Source organism: Saimiri boliviensis, chromosome 7, assembly GCF_048565385.1.
Source record: "Saimiri boliviensis isolate mSaiBol1 chromosome 7, mSaiBol1.pri, whole genome shotgun sequence".
Classification (NCBI taxonomy): domain Eukaryota; kingdom Metazoa; phylum Chordata; class Mammalia; order Primates; family Cebidae; genus Saimiri; species Saimiri boliviensis.
This window is the reverse complement of record NC_133455.1, coordinates 64,230,379-64,243,172: the sequence shown is the minus strand read 5'-3', so window position 1 is coordinate 64,243,172 and position 12,794 is coordinate 64,230,379. Positions and strand designations below refer to the sequence as shown.

The window sequence follows — 12,794 nt, the reverse complement described above, 5'->3', positions numbered from 1 at the left end:
TGTTCCTGTTTCTGAGTTCCAATGGAGACTAAAGTTAGTTGAGTTCTAGAGACTGTAGAGTTTTAACTGTAAAGTTAATGGGCCCTTGGTATCCTCACCTCCCAGTCCTGGTTACTGCTGAGTGTGCGGAGAGATGGAAATGGGGGAGGTCTGGGAAGGACCACAGAGAAGGGAGGCTCTGGTTGTATGCCCAAAGAGCTTGGCTGGTCTTGAGCAGAAGTTGGAACCCATACTTCCTGGATGACAGGGGAGGGCATGCCCTGCCAGGGTAGGCTTTGAGAGAGCAAAAATTCCAATTCAAGTATCAGAGGAGGGTGGTTTGGTTCCAAGTTTAGGCTTGGAGGTAGAAGGATGTTTATCTAGGTAGTTAAGGACTATAAAGCTACATGGATTTCCTAGGCAGGTGTCTGCCTGGTTTCCAGGATGGGACACACTTCAGTCGCAAAATGGACCAGCAGTGACCGGTTAGATCCCCCGCCCGGGTGGGAGGGGGTGGGACGGTCTTGGGAGAAGGGCGGGGGGCGGGGCCAGGGGCCACTTAAGGCGGAGTCCGGAGTCCCGGCGTTCTGGCAGCACCAGAGTCCTGCAGCAGAGACAGGCTGGGCTGGCACTCACCCACGACCCCCCTTCCCTCCTATGATGGTCCGTCAGTAGCAGGTCCTAGACCCCCCGGGGGCACGTGGGCAGAGCTAGCAGCAGGCAGGTGCGCGGAACCACTAGAGCTCTAGGGCACTCTGGGGGCAGCTCTGCCTGCTGCCCTCTCTGGTGCCTGTGGAGATGCCTAACTGACAGGAGAGTTAGTGAGGACAAGAACGCTCCCTTTTGGCCCAGATCTGCTGTATCCATGGCTCTGCTGGCCAACCTGCTGCCCCTGTGCTGCTTGGCACTTCTGGCGCTGCCGGCCCAGAGCTGCGGGCCGGGCCGGGGGCCGGTTGGCCGGCGCCGCTATGTGCGCAAGCAGCTCGTGCCGCTACTCTACAAGCAATTTGTGCCTGGAGTGCCCGAGCGGACCCTGGGCGCCAGTGGGCCAGCCGAGGGAAGGGTGGCAAGGGGCTCCGAGCGCTTCCGAGACCTCGTGCCCAACTACAACCCCGACATCATCTTCAAGGATGAGGAGAACAGTGGCGCCGACCGTCTGATGACTGAGGTAAGGAGGGCCTCTCCCCACCTGCGCCAGGGCCCTGCCAGCTCCTCTGTTTTCTTATGGCAGCCCAGGAGGGTGAGTCTAGTTTCACCTACAGAGACTTTAGCCTTAAAGGTCTCCCTTTTCACCACCCCGATGCCCCAGAAAAAAAAAAAGAAAGAAAGAAAGAAAGAAAAAGAAAATCCTTGCTGGTTGGACAGAGTGGTTAGGAGGGATCCCGACGGGAAGAGACCGGGATGGGGAGGGGAGGGGGACTGACTAGTGAGAGTGAAGCTGGGAGAGGCAGCGAGGGCGGGGAAAGGAGGATGGCGGCAGGCGAGACGGGAAATGGCTGAGGCGTGGACCCGGGGTCAGCCACCCAGCCAGGCAGGAAGGGCTGGGGTGAGCTGGGGGCCAGGAGCTGGTAAGGCAGCAGACAGAAGGTTTTACCCTTAGCCTGGCTCCTGACCTGATTGCAGAAAAGTTCTGTGGGCTGAAAAGAAGAGACTGAAGAGGGCTGGGAAAGGGGTGACCAGGGGTCAGGTCACCAGACCATCTACCTGAGGAGGGGCTGAGCAGAAATTGCTTTTGGCATGGGAAACGTGTTCTAGAACCAGGACATATCTATTCTAGGGTCTATTCTAGGGCTATCCTAGGGTCTAAATGACAATCTCGGGGTAAAAATCATGCTCAATGAGAGTAACAGTTGGGCCCATCTGAGAATCAGAGGGCTCCTAAGTCTTCCAAGCTCTGCTTATCTCCGGAGCTTTCCTTGAAATTACATAATTAAGGTAAATTCGACTACCATTTTTGAGCATTGAAACTAAAGGAACCTAGAGTGGGGTGGGCAATGCCTTGGAAGAGAAGTATCACCTCTGGCCAGTGATTTTTTTGTAATTTTTTGTAGAGGTGGGGACTTGCTATGTTGCCTAAGCTAGTCTTGAACTTCTGAGCTCAAAGGATCCTCCCACCTTGGCCTCCCGAAGTGCTGGGATTACAGGTGTGAGCCACTGCATCCAGCCTGGCCAGTGATATTGAATGTTAGAATTGAAAGAAAACTTGGAGATCACATTCCTCTAACCCTCCCTACCCCCACTGCCACCCCCATTTTACATCTGAGAACTGGACTTTCACCAGGAGGAAAAGCAATTTAAAGTCTCACAACTAATTAGTGGCATGGCTGGGACTAGAATTCAGGACTCCTTTCTAAGCCCTATATGCTTTCCATTACACCACCTAATTGTGTATGGAGTGGGGAGGTGGGGGGAGAGGGAGGAGTACGGATTTCCTCTGATTAATTGCCATAGTTTTCCAGGTTACTTTGTTAGGAAAACCTGTCCAGAGGAGAAAGAATTCCTTTTGCTTCTGCCCTGAAGGCTTCCTCTTACCCAGAGATTAGAAAGGGGACATTCCTTCTCTCCTCCTTGGCCGTGGAACATTGTGGCCCTTTCCTCTGGCTGCCACCTGCAGCAGAGTGGGCAGAACAAGGGACAGGCTCAGGAGGAACTCCGACAGGCCTGGGAGCCCCCTCAGTCTTACTTATCTCCCACACCCTGGCTGCAAAAGGCCTCCATTGAGTTGGCTCTGCACTGGGCTGCTGCCCCCGCAGGTCAGGGCCTCGGGGCCTCCTTAGGGGACGAAACGACAAAGTTGGAAGGAGCTACCACTTTTCCTGTATTCCCCCCACCCCCCAACTCTGCGGAGGTGGAGGAGACTAGAGAAGGAAAGGAGTAAAGTGTCTTTCTGTTAAGAGAAAACCAAGTCCGAGGTGAGAGATCAGAGGGGAAAGAAAAAAAGGAAGCTGTCCCTCTCTGCGCCTCCTCCCGCACTGTCCCTGCTATGGTGCGCGCCAAGGTCTCCCGCTCCCAGACTGGAGCGGCGAAGATAACTGTGGTCTCACTCCCCCGGGTGCAAGCTTCCAGCCGCAGCATCTTTTCCTCTTCTCCACTCTCACCCTGCAGGGGGCTCCCCAGATCCGCGCAAGGATCCCGTTATTCTCAGGTGCTACTCCCATGCCCTTCTGGGCGGCATCGGAAGCAGAGACAGATGGGGGCTCTCCGGACTGGCAGAGCCTTAGTTGGAACTGGGAAAACTGGCCTCGCTGGGGGAGGGGACCTAGCCGGCCGGAGCAGGGATGGGGGGCGCGGCTTTCTGCCCTTTCCTCTCCCTGAGCCGGGGCGGCTGAAAAGCGCCTTTGTGGCCGGAGCTGCTGAGTCCGCTTCTCCCAGCGCGTCCCCGGCCTGGGCTCAGGATTCTCGCTCAGTTAAGTCATCCCGGAGAATGGCCATTGTACTTCGCGCAACCCCCGCCACCCCAGTCCTTTTTCCAGCAGCCTTGATCCCGCACAACTCCTCTTGGGCACCTCTGCGGGGGGCACCCAGAGCACGAAGAGGTTAATGCTAGGGGCCGAAAGGAGGAGGAGGAAGGAAGGAAGGAAGGAAGCGATGCCCGGTGCCAGGGAAGGCAATGAAACAAAAGATGAATCAGGCGGAGGGAGGGGAGCCGGGGCCTGGGGCGGGGGCCAGGCTCAAACAGGGGCTCCTAGGGAGCAACCAAGCCCTCCCTGACCACGCTTCCATTTGCCCTCCCAACTCTGGCCTTCTCCCAGGTTGAGCCACACTGTCCCAGAGCCAATAGGGGTGAGGGACAGGCATTAAAAATGGGGAAAGAGCTAGCTATGGGCACCCCATCTCAACCTCAGAGGTGACTCCACAGTTCTCCAACGACTCCCTGGGAACGGAATGCAGATTAACAACTACCATCTACTCAGACTCTCATTTCCCCAGCACACTCAAAAGCTGGGAAGGGGAGGAGTGGGGCTGGAATAATAATCAACCCTGCTATCTAGATCCCTTTTCCCCCGGAGAGTGGAGGTAGTGGTGGTGGGGAGACTGACTCCTTTATTCCCCGCCAGCGTTGTAAGGAGAGAGTAAATGCGTTGGCCATTGCCGTAATGAACATGTGGCCCGGAGTGCGCCTACGAGTGACTGAGGGCTGGGACGAGGACGGCCACCACGCTCAGGATTCACTCCACTACGAAGGCCGTGCTTTGGACATCACCACGTCTGACCGCGACCGCAACAAGTATGGGTTGCTGGCGCGCCTCGCAGTGGAAGCCGGGTTCGACTGGGTCTACTACGAGTCCCGCAACCACGTCCACGTGTCGGTCAAAGCTGGTACAGTAGGGTGAGGGTGGTAAAATCCGCCAAAAGGGGGCTCCCTCTGAGAAACTGAGTCTGCAGTAGTCCTGTTGCAGTAGTCTCCCCTAGGGGAGACCAAGCGGGCTTTAGTGCTGAAAACCACCTGTCCAGGCCGAGGCGGTGCCTCATGCCTGTAATCCCAGCACTTTGGGAGGTCAAGGCTGGCGGATCACTTGAGGTCAGGAGTTCCAGACTAGCCTGGCAAACATGGTGAAATCCCGTCTCTGCTATAAATACAAAAATTGGCCGGGCGTGGTGGCGCATGCCTGTAATCCCAGCTACTCGGGAGGCTGAGGCACGAGAATCGCTTGAACCCGGGAGCTGGAGGTTGCAGTGAGCCGAGATGGCGCCACTGAACTCCAGCCTGGGAGACAAAGCCAGAGCTTGTCTCTAAATAAATAAATAAGAAAGAAAGAAAAGAAAGAAAACCACCCTTCCTTTGGGGCCAGATTAGTGGGAAATTGTGTTGTCCAGGACTGGCGAGGTATGCGCTGGCCTTGAGAATTGGTACCATCATTCTGGAACTGCTGGTCTTGATTCAATCCTTCCTGTGGTTGTTCCCTGCAGATAACTCACTGGCGGTCCGGGCGGGCGGCTGCTTTCCGGGAAATGCCACGGTGCGCCTGAGGAGCGGCGAGCGGAAGGGGCTGCGGGAACTGCATCGCGGAGACTGGGTTTTGGCGGCCGATGCGTCAGGCCGGGTGGTGCCCACGCCGGTGCTGCTCTTCCTGGACCGGGACTTGCAGCGCCGGGCTTCATTTGTGGCTGTGGAGACCGAGCGGCCCCCACGCAAACTGTTGCTCACGCCCTGGCACCTGGTGTTTGCCGCTCGAGGGCCGGCGCCCGCGCCAGGCGACTTTGCACCAGTGTTCGCGCGCCGGCTACGAGCTGGGGACTCGGTGCTGGCGCCAGGCGGGGACGCGCTTCGGCCGGCGCGCGTGGCCCGCGTGGCGAGAGAGGAAGCCGTGGGCGTGTTCGCGCCGCTCACCGCGCACGGGACGCTGCTGGTCAACGATGTCCTGGCCTCGTGCTACGCGGTTCTGGAGAGTCATCAGTGGGCGCACCGCGCTTTTGCCCCCTTGCGCCTGCTGCACGCGCTGGGGGCGCTGCTCCCCGGCGGGGCTGTCCAGCCGACTGGCATGCACTGGTACTCTCGGCTCCTCTACCGCTTGGCAGAGGAGCTGCTGGGCTGAGCGTCCCAGGCATAGAAACCTCGAGGCGCCCAAGGAAACGGGGGCCTGCTGGGTGAGATGTGGGGGTGTGGGCAGCAGAGGAAGCCAATTGGGAGGGAAAGAGAGGGAGGGGAGGGAGAAAATGGGGCTATGTGGAAACTGTCTGGCTTAGGGGTAACCTCGAACTGAGAGGAGGTGATCCCGGGTCTGATCTGGTGTGCATTCCTTAAGGAGGACTATTTAGGCTCTTCTCCAGTGCCTCAGCCCCACCCGATAATTTTATTTCTTATTTATAAATTGTAATATAATGCTCCTCATGCCCAGCCTCCCAAGGTGACGGGCTGGGGCATGGCATTAACACTGTCTGACACAGCCAGCCAGTCTGACATCTGACATTTTCCTGCAGGTGGGCTAATAAAGGGAAGGCTTTCGGGAGCTTACCAGAAAACACCTCGATTCAGAGGGTGATTCACCTCTAGAGAGAGGGAGAAAGGCGACCAACCTGAATTAACTGCTTACTTCTGGCTCTCCCTCCTTCCTCAGCAGGGTCTTTGGGACCCTATTCCTCCCTTCAGAGGGGGCATCCCAATCCTTCAGCAACAGAGCCCACAAGAGTCATGCCCTTTTCTAGGCTGCTGCTTCCATCTCCCACCCAGAGAGGACCACATTTTTTGCTCCTGCGGCTGCATAGGGACTGGAGGGGCCAGGGTTGTCCGGGCCGGCCGGGAAAGACTGTGAGCACCCCTTCTCTGTTTATAGGGGCTCCAGCAGAGGCTCAGGCCCCTATGAGTACTGATACTCAAAGCATCTAGTCCCCTATTTTAGCCAGTAGTCCTCATCCCCATCCTACTCTGGTGGCAGAGTCTGGATGGGGTGGATGTTTTTTTTCTGAGATGCCACCGGGCCGACTGCTGACCCATGGGAAACCTGGCTAATAATTTGCAGTCCTCACATACTCGTGGCCTGAAAAAAGAAGGGGGGTTCTGTAGGGGGCTGGAATATTTCCTTACTGAAGGGCTGCTCAGAGACAATGTGTTCAGCCTGAACATATGTGCGGGAATAAGGGCATATCAGCATTACAATCCGAGCTCCCCTCCTGACCGCTGGCCCTGGTGTGTCTACTGGCCTGGTCTGTCCTCCTTCCATTATCTGTCCCTCTTCCATTATCACAGTTCTGCTTCCCTAACCTAGGTGTCAAAGGTTCCAACGCAGTAGACACCTGGAAACCAGGCAGGCAGGTGTCCCTGAGTTAGGAATGGAAGCTCTGGAGGAAGCTGGGCTGCTCCAGAAGGGAAGTGTCTTGGGAGGAGGTAAGGCGGGTAAGGGGAAACAGTCGGGGGTTGTTGGTGTACCCGGAGCTCGCCCTTGCCAGTAGCAGCTGTGCGCTCCCACCGCTCAGGGTCATTGCTATACACTGCCCTCTGGTGGCCTTCAAGAGAATTCTAGGCCTATGCATGTGGTTCTCCAAGACGGAAAGTTGTCTCACACATGGAAGGGTGTACTGGACCTGCGCAAAAGAGCCCGCTCCCAGGAGGGGAGAGATGATGGGTGGGCCTTATTAAGCTGCCAGCGCTGAGCCACACATACCAGGAGCTGTTAAGGAGTCCACCTGCTTCTTGGGAAAGCCCTTCCAAACCATGGCACTTTTACATCCCTCAGGCCTAGTTTAGCTCTGTGGCTCCTGGAAGTGCAGATGTCCTAGTAGTAAGTAGTCCAGACTTCCTTACTTATCAAAGTTGCTGCCTCATGTCCCTCACCCTCACGACCTTTGAGTCCAGTTGTCAAGGAGGTGAAAGCATAATAGGGTTCCAGGTCGTGCTTGATAAAGGCAATATTTGGAAGCAGGCCAAATTTACCCTTGGCGTCCTTCCAACCACCTCTGCCCTCAACCCACACTGGGTGTCTGTTGCCACCTTTGCTTTTCCGTGTCTCAGAAGCACATCCCAAGCTGTGCATCTTTCCTACTTTCTAAACCTGCCCTTTCTGCTTTTTGTCAGCTCTGATGCCGTCCTGTCATGTCACCACGGGTAATGTCTAATCAGATAAACAAATTAGTTTTCCTATGTTGATGGGCTCCTTGGTTTTACTGCCCTTCCCAGGTAATCGGGTAATACATGTATTTTTTAAAGAGACAGGATCTTGCTCTGTCGCCCATGCTGGAGTGCAGTGGTGCAAACTTGGCTCCCAACCTCCTGGGCTCAAGTGATCCTCCCACCTCAGCCTCTGGAGAAGTTGGGAGGGACTACAGGTGCATGCCACTATGCCTGGCTAACGTTGGTATTTTTTGTAGAGACAGAGTCTTGCTGTGTTGCCCAGGCTGGTCTTGAACTCCTGGGCTCCTGCCTTTGCTCCCCAAAGTGCTAGAATTACAGATGTGAGCCACTGTGCCCAGCAGTAATACATATATCTTACAGTATTAACCTTTAACCATAAAATCATAATGGTGATGATTCCTAGCACCGTAATATGTTAGCCAGGGAGATATTTCAGGACAAGGAGAACTCATTGTTTTCCCTTAAACTACATCCTGTAAGTAACTTTCTAGGCTTGAGGCTTACCTCTAAACCCTCACTTCCTCCCTTTATTATCTTTATTCCTTTGAGGTCCCTCTTGGCTCTCAAAAAAAAAAAAAAAGCCATTGCTTGTGTGCAGCAGGTGGGCATATTCACTTGGCCATGCAAACACCTCCCAGTTGCAGCATCATTTGCCATCAACAAAACAGGCAGTGAGGATTCGGCTTAGAAGTCAGATCCATCGCCGGGCGCGGTGGCTCAAGCCTGTAATCCCAGCACTTTGGGAGGCCGAGGCGGGTGGATCACGAGGTCAAGAGATCGAGACCATCCTGGTCAACATGGTGAAACCCCGTCTCTACTAAAAGTGCAAAAAATTAGCTGGGCATGGTGGCGCGTGCCTGTAATCCCAGCTACTCAGGAGGCTGAGGCAGGAGAATTGCCTGAGCCCAGGAGGCGGAGGTTGCGGTGAGCCGAGATCGCGCCATTGCACTCCAGCCTGGGTAACAAGGGCGAAACTCCGTCTCAAAAAAAAAAAAAAAAAAAAAAAAAAAAGAAGTCAGATCCATCTGGGGATAATGATACCTCCCTGACAGGATGGTTGACAAGGATTGTGCTGGATGTGGAATAGGCACTCAGTAAATGTTTTTTATTCATTGGCCATTTCTCACTGGCTTTGCTTCCTTATCATTTCTTTCCTCACCACTCCACTGAAAGCATCAGCAGTGCAAACTTTCTGGGATTGTTTTCACAGGACTTCCTGAAGCTGGAGGCATAGTAGTAGCATATCTGTAGTAGTCCAGATCAGATTTCCTTACATATCGAAGTTGCCTCTTCATGTCCCTCACCTTTTTTTTTTTCTTTTTCTTTTTTTGAAATGGAGTCTCGCTCTGTCACCAGGCTGCATGGCAGTGATGTGATCTCAGCTCACTGCAACCTCCGCCTCTTGGGTTCAAGCAATTCTTTTGCCTCAGCCTCCTGAGTAGCTGGGAGTACAGGCGTGTGCCACCTCGCCCAGCTAATTTTTGCATTTTTAGTAGAGACAAGGTTTCATCATGTTGGCCAGGCGTGAGCCACTGCACCCGGCCATCCTTTACCTTTGTGACCCTTGAACTCAGCAGTCAAGAAGGTGAAAGCATAATGGGGTTCCAGGTAATGCCTGAGACTACTTTTCTGAAGAAGTATGGTTAAAAATGATCTTTTTTTGCCGGGCGCGGTGGCTCAAGCCTGTAATCCTAGCACTTTGGGAGGCTGAGGTGGGTGGATCACGAGGTCGAGAGTTCGAGACCATCCTGGTCGACATGGTGAAACCCCGTCTCCACTAAAAATACAAAAAATCAGCTGGGTATGGTGGCGCGTGCCTGTAATCCCAGCTACTCAGGAGGCTGAGGCAGGAGAATTGCCTTAACCCAGGAGGCGGAGGTTGCGGTGAGCCGAGATCGCGCCATTGCACTCCAGCCTGGGTAACAAGAGCGAAACTCCGTCTCAAAAAAAAAAAAAAAAAAAAAAAGAAAAAGATCTTTTTTTGAGAATTTATGAAGCATTTTGTGATCACCCTGGCAATACCTCTCTGCATACTGAGAAATCAGAGTTGAGAACCACTGCCTAAAAGGTTCAGGTGACTTGTTTATCTGCCCAGAATCCAGTCTTTTATTCCTTCTTTTCTTTCTTCAAGCAGGATTTACTGAACATATGCAGTGTAGCCCTGTATTCTGAACTAAAAAACACAAAAGGTTAAGAAACAGCTTCTTCCCTGGAGAAGTAGACATAAACCCAGAAAATATTTAACATTGTTATTTAATTGGGATGAGATGAACCGGTGGTAAATGCTGTATTAGTATAGAGAAGGCCTTGTGGAGAAAGGAGGGCCTGACTAGGATGCTGAAGCATGTGTAGGCAGAAGAGGCTGGAAAGGGTATTCCAGGCAGAAGGAACATCATGAGCAAGGACTCGGAATCTGAGATGAAGATGTGCAACTTAGTTGGAGCAAAAGCCTGGGAGTATAACAATATGTAGCTAAGGGTTACTGAGAATTTAAGATATGCTAGGCCCTGCTCTGATATTTTACTCGCATTGTCGTCTTTTTTTTTTTGAGACAGAGTTTCACTCTTGTTGCCCAGGCTGGTAACATGCCTAAGTCACCACAGCCAGTAAGTGGCAAAATGAAGCAGGAGTAACACAAACTAAGACTGGGCCAGGTGCCATGGCTCATGCCTATAATCTCAGCACTTTGGGAGGCCAAGGTGGGCAGATCATTTGAGGTCAGGAGTTCGAGACCAGCTTGGCCAACATGGCGAAACTGTCTCTACTAAAAATACAAAATTAGCCAGGCATGGTGGTGGGCGCCTGTAATCCCAGCTACACTGGAGGCTGAGGCACGAGAGTCACTTTAACCTGAGTGGCAGAGGTTGCAGTGAGCCGAGATCGAACCACTGTACTCCAGCCTGGGTAACGAAGTGAGACTCTGTCTCAAAAAAAGAAACAAAGAAAAAGAAAAAAAATCAGACTGGACAACATAGTGAGATCTGGTCTCTACAAAAAATAATCTTAAAAATTAGCCAGGTGTGGTGGTGTATGGCTGTAGTCCCAGCTATCTGCGGGGCTGAGATGGGAGGATCACATCAGCCCAGGAATTCGAAGTTGCAGCGAACTATGATCACACCACTGCACTCCAGCCTGGGTGACAGAGCAAGAGCTCAAAATAAATAAACAAATAAATACCAAAGAAATAAGACCACCTTGATGAAGGGGGCCGCATTTTGTTGGACCTTAAGCTGTTTTTCACTTTTGCTCCTTCCCTTCACTGAGTCACTGTCAAGTTCTCCCAGCTTTCTGACAGTTATTTCTCTCTCATTTTCATTGGCTCCCTAACTGAAGCTATCTAGCCATCCAGTTGAGGAAATACGTATATTGATATAGCTTTCTGGCAGGAATCTGCGGCAGGCTGGTATGCCAACACAGAAAGCATAAGACCCTTAACTCTTTCTGGACTAGAGAAGGAGAGGGAAGATTGAACTTTGTTATGGACTGAATGTGTCTCCTCCCCGCAGCTCAAATTCATATATTGAAGCTGTAACCCCTACTGTGTCTGTATTTAAAGATGGGGAATCTAAGGAAGTAATTAAGGTGTTTGTTTTGTTTTTTGAGATGGAGTCTCGCTCTGTTGCCAAGCTGGAGTGAGTGGCACAGTCTCAGCTCACTGCAACCTCCACCTCCCGGGTTCAAGGGATTCCCCTGCCTTAGCCTCCTGAGTAGCTAGGACTACAGGTATATGCCACCACACCTGGCTAATTTTTTGTACTTTAATAGAGACGTGGTTTCACCATGTTGGCCAGGATGATCTCAATCTCCTGACCTCGAGATCCTCCTGCCTCGGCCTCCCAAAGTGCTGGGATTACAGGCATGAGTCACCGAGCCTGGCCAGAAGTAATTAAGGTTAAATGAGGTCATAAGGTTAGGGCCCTGATCCTATAGGATTAGTGCCCTTATAAGAAGAGACACCAGGCCAGGCATGGTGGCTCAGGCCAGTGATCCCAGCACTTTGGGAGGCCAAGGAGGGCGGAACACAAAGTCAGGAGTTGGAGACCAGCCTGGCCAACATAATGAAACCCCATCTCTACTAAAAATACAAAAATGAGCCAGGTGTGGTGGCATACACTTGTAGTCTCAGCTACTGAGGCAGGAGAATCACTTGACCCTGGGAGCATAAACCTGGGAGGCAGAGGTTGCAGTGAGCCGAGACCACACCATTGCATTGCACTCCAGCCTGGGTGACAGTGAGATTCTGTCTCAAAAAAAAAAAAAAAAAAAAGACAGCAGAGTGCTTGGGTACTCCCCCACCACATGCACTGAGGAAAGGCCAGGTGAGGACATAGTGAGAAGGTGGCTGTCTACAAGACAGGAAGAGAGCCCTACCCAGAAGGCACATCAGCTAGAACCTTGATCTTAGACTTCTAACTTCCAGAACTGTGAGAAAATAAATTTCTGTTATTTAAGCCACCCAGCCTGTGGTATTTTGTTATGGCAACTCTTGCAAACTAGTTCAAGCTTCCAGAAATATTTGGAGTAGAAAGAGGCCATTGCTGAGACAGGGTCTCTACTTAGTGAAAGTAATCAGCTGTCCTTGCAAAATGAGCATTTTTTTTTTCTTTGAGATGGAGTTACATTCTTGTTACCCAGGCTGGAGTGCAGTGGCATGATCTTGGCTAACTCTAACCTCCACCTCTCGGGTTCAAGCGATTCTCCTACCTCAGCCTCCCAAGTAGCTGGGATTATAGGCATGTGCCACCATGCCCAGCTAATTTTTGTATTTTTAGTAGAGATGGGGTTTCACCATGTTAGCTGGGCTGGCCTTGAATTCTTGACCTCACATGATCTGCCCACCTTGTCTTCCCAAAGTGTTGGGATTAAAAGCATGAGCCACTGCACCTGGCCAAAAAATGAGTATTTCTGACTTAGAAACTTCACATGATTATTTAATTTAATTTAATTCAGTTAAGGTAATTATTTGTTTTTGAGATAGAGTCTCACTCTGTCGCTCAGGCTGGAGTGTAGTGGCGAGGTCTAGCCTCACTGCAACCTCGGCCTTCTGGGTTCAAGTGATTCTGCCTCAGCCTCTCTAGTAGTATCTGGGATTACAGGCTCCTGCCATCACGCCCAGCTAATTTTTTGTTTGTTTGTTTGTTTGTATTTTTAGTAGAGACTGGGTTTCACCATATTGGCCAAGTTGGTTTTGAATTCCTGACCTCAAGTAATCTGCCCCCCTCAGCCTTCCAAAGTTCTGGGATTA

At 52.2% G+C, this 12,794-nt stretch overlaps 1 protein-coding gene across 1 annotated transcript; it reads left to right on the top strand.

The window, feature by feature from the left end:
• The first annotated feature begins 554 nt into the window (after positions 1 to 554).
• On the top strand, positions 555 to 8,950 carry DHH (desert hedgehog signaling molecule). Its single transcript, XM_003939120.3, has 3 exons — positions 555 to 1,147; positions 4,038 to 4,299; positions 4,891 to 8,950. Exons 1-3 carry the CDS (start codon positions 845 to 847, stop codon positions 5,514 to 5,516), a joined length of 1,191 nt encoding a protein of 396 aa, XP_003939169.1. The 5' UTR covers positions 555 to 844; the 3' UTR covers positions 5,517 to 8,950.
• The last annotated feature ends 3,844 nt before the right edge of the window (positions 8,951 to 12,794 follow it).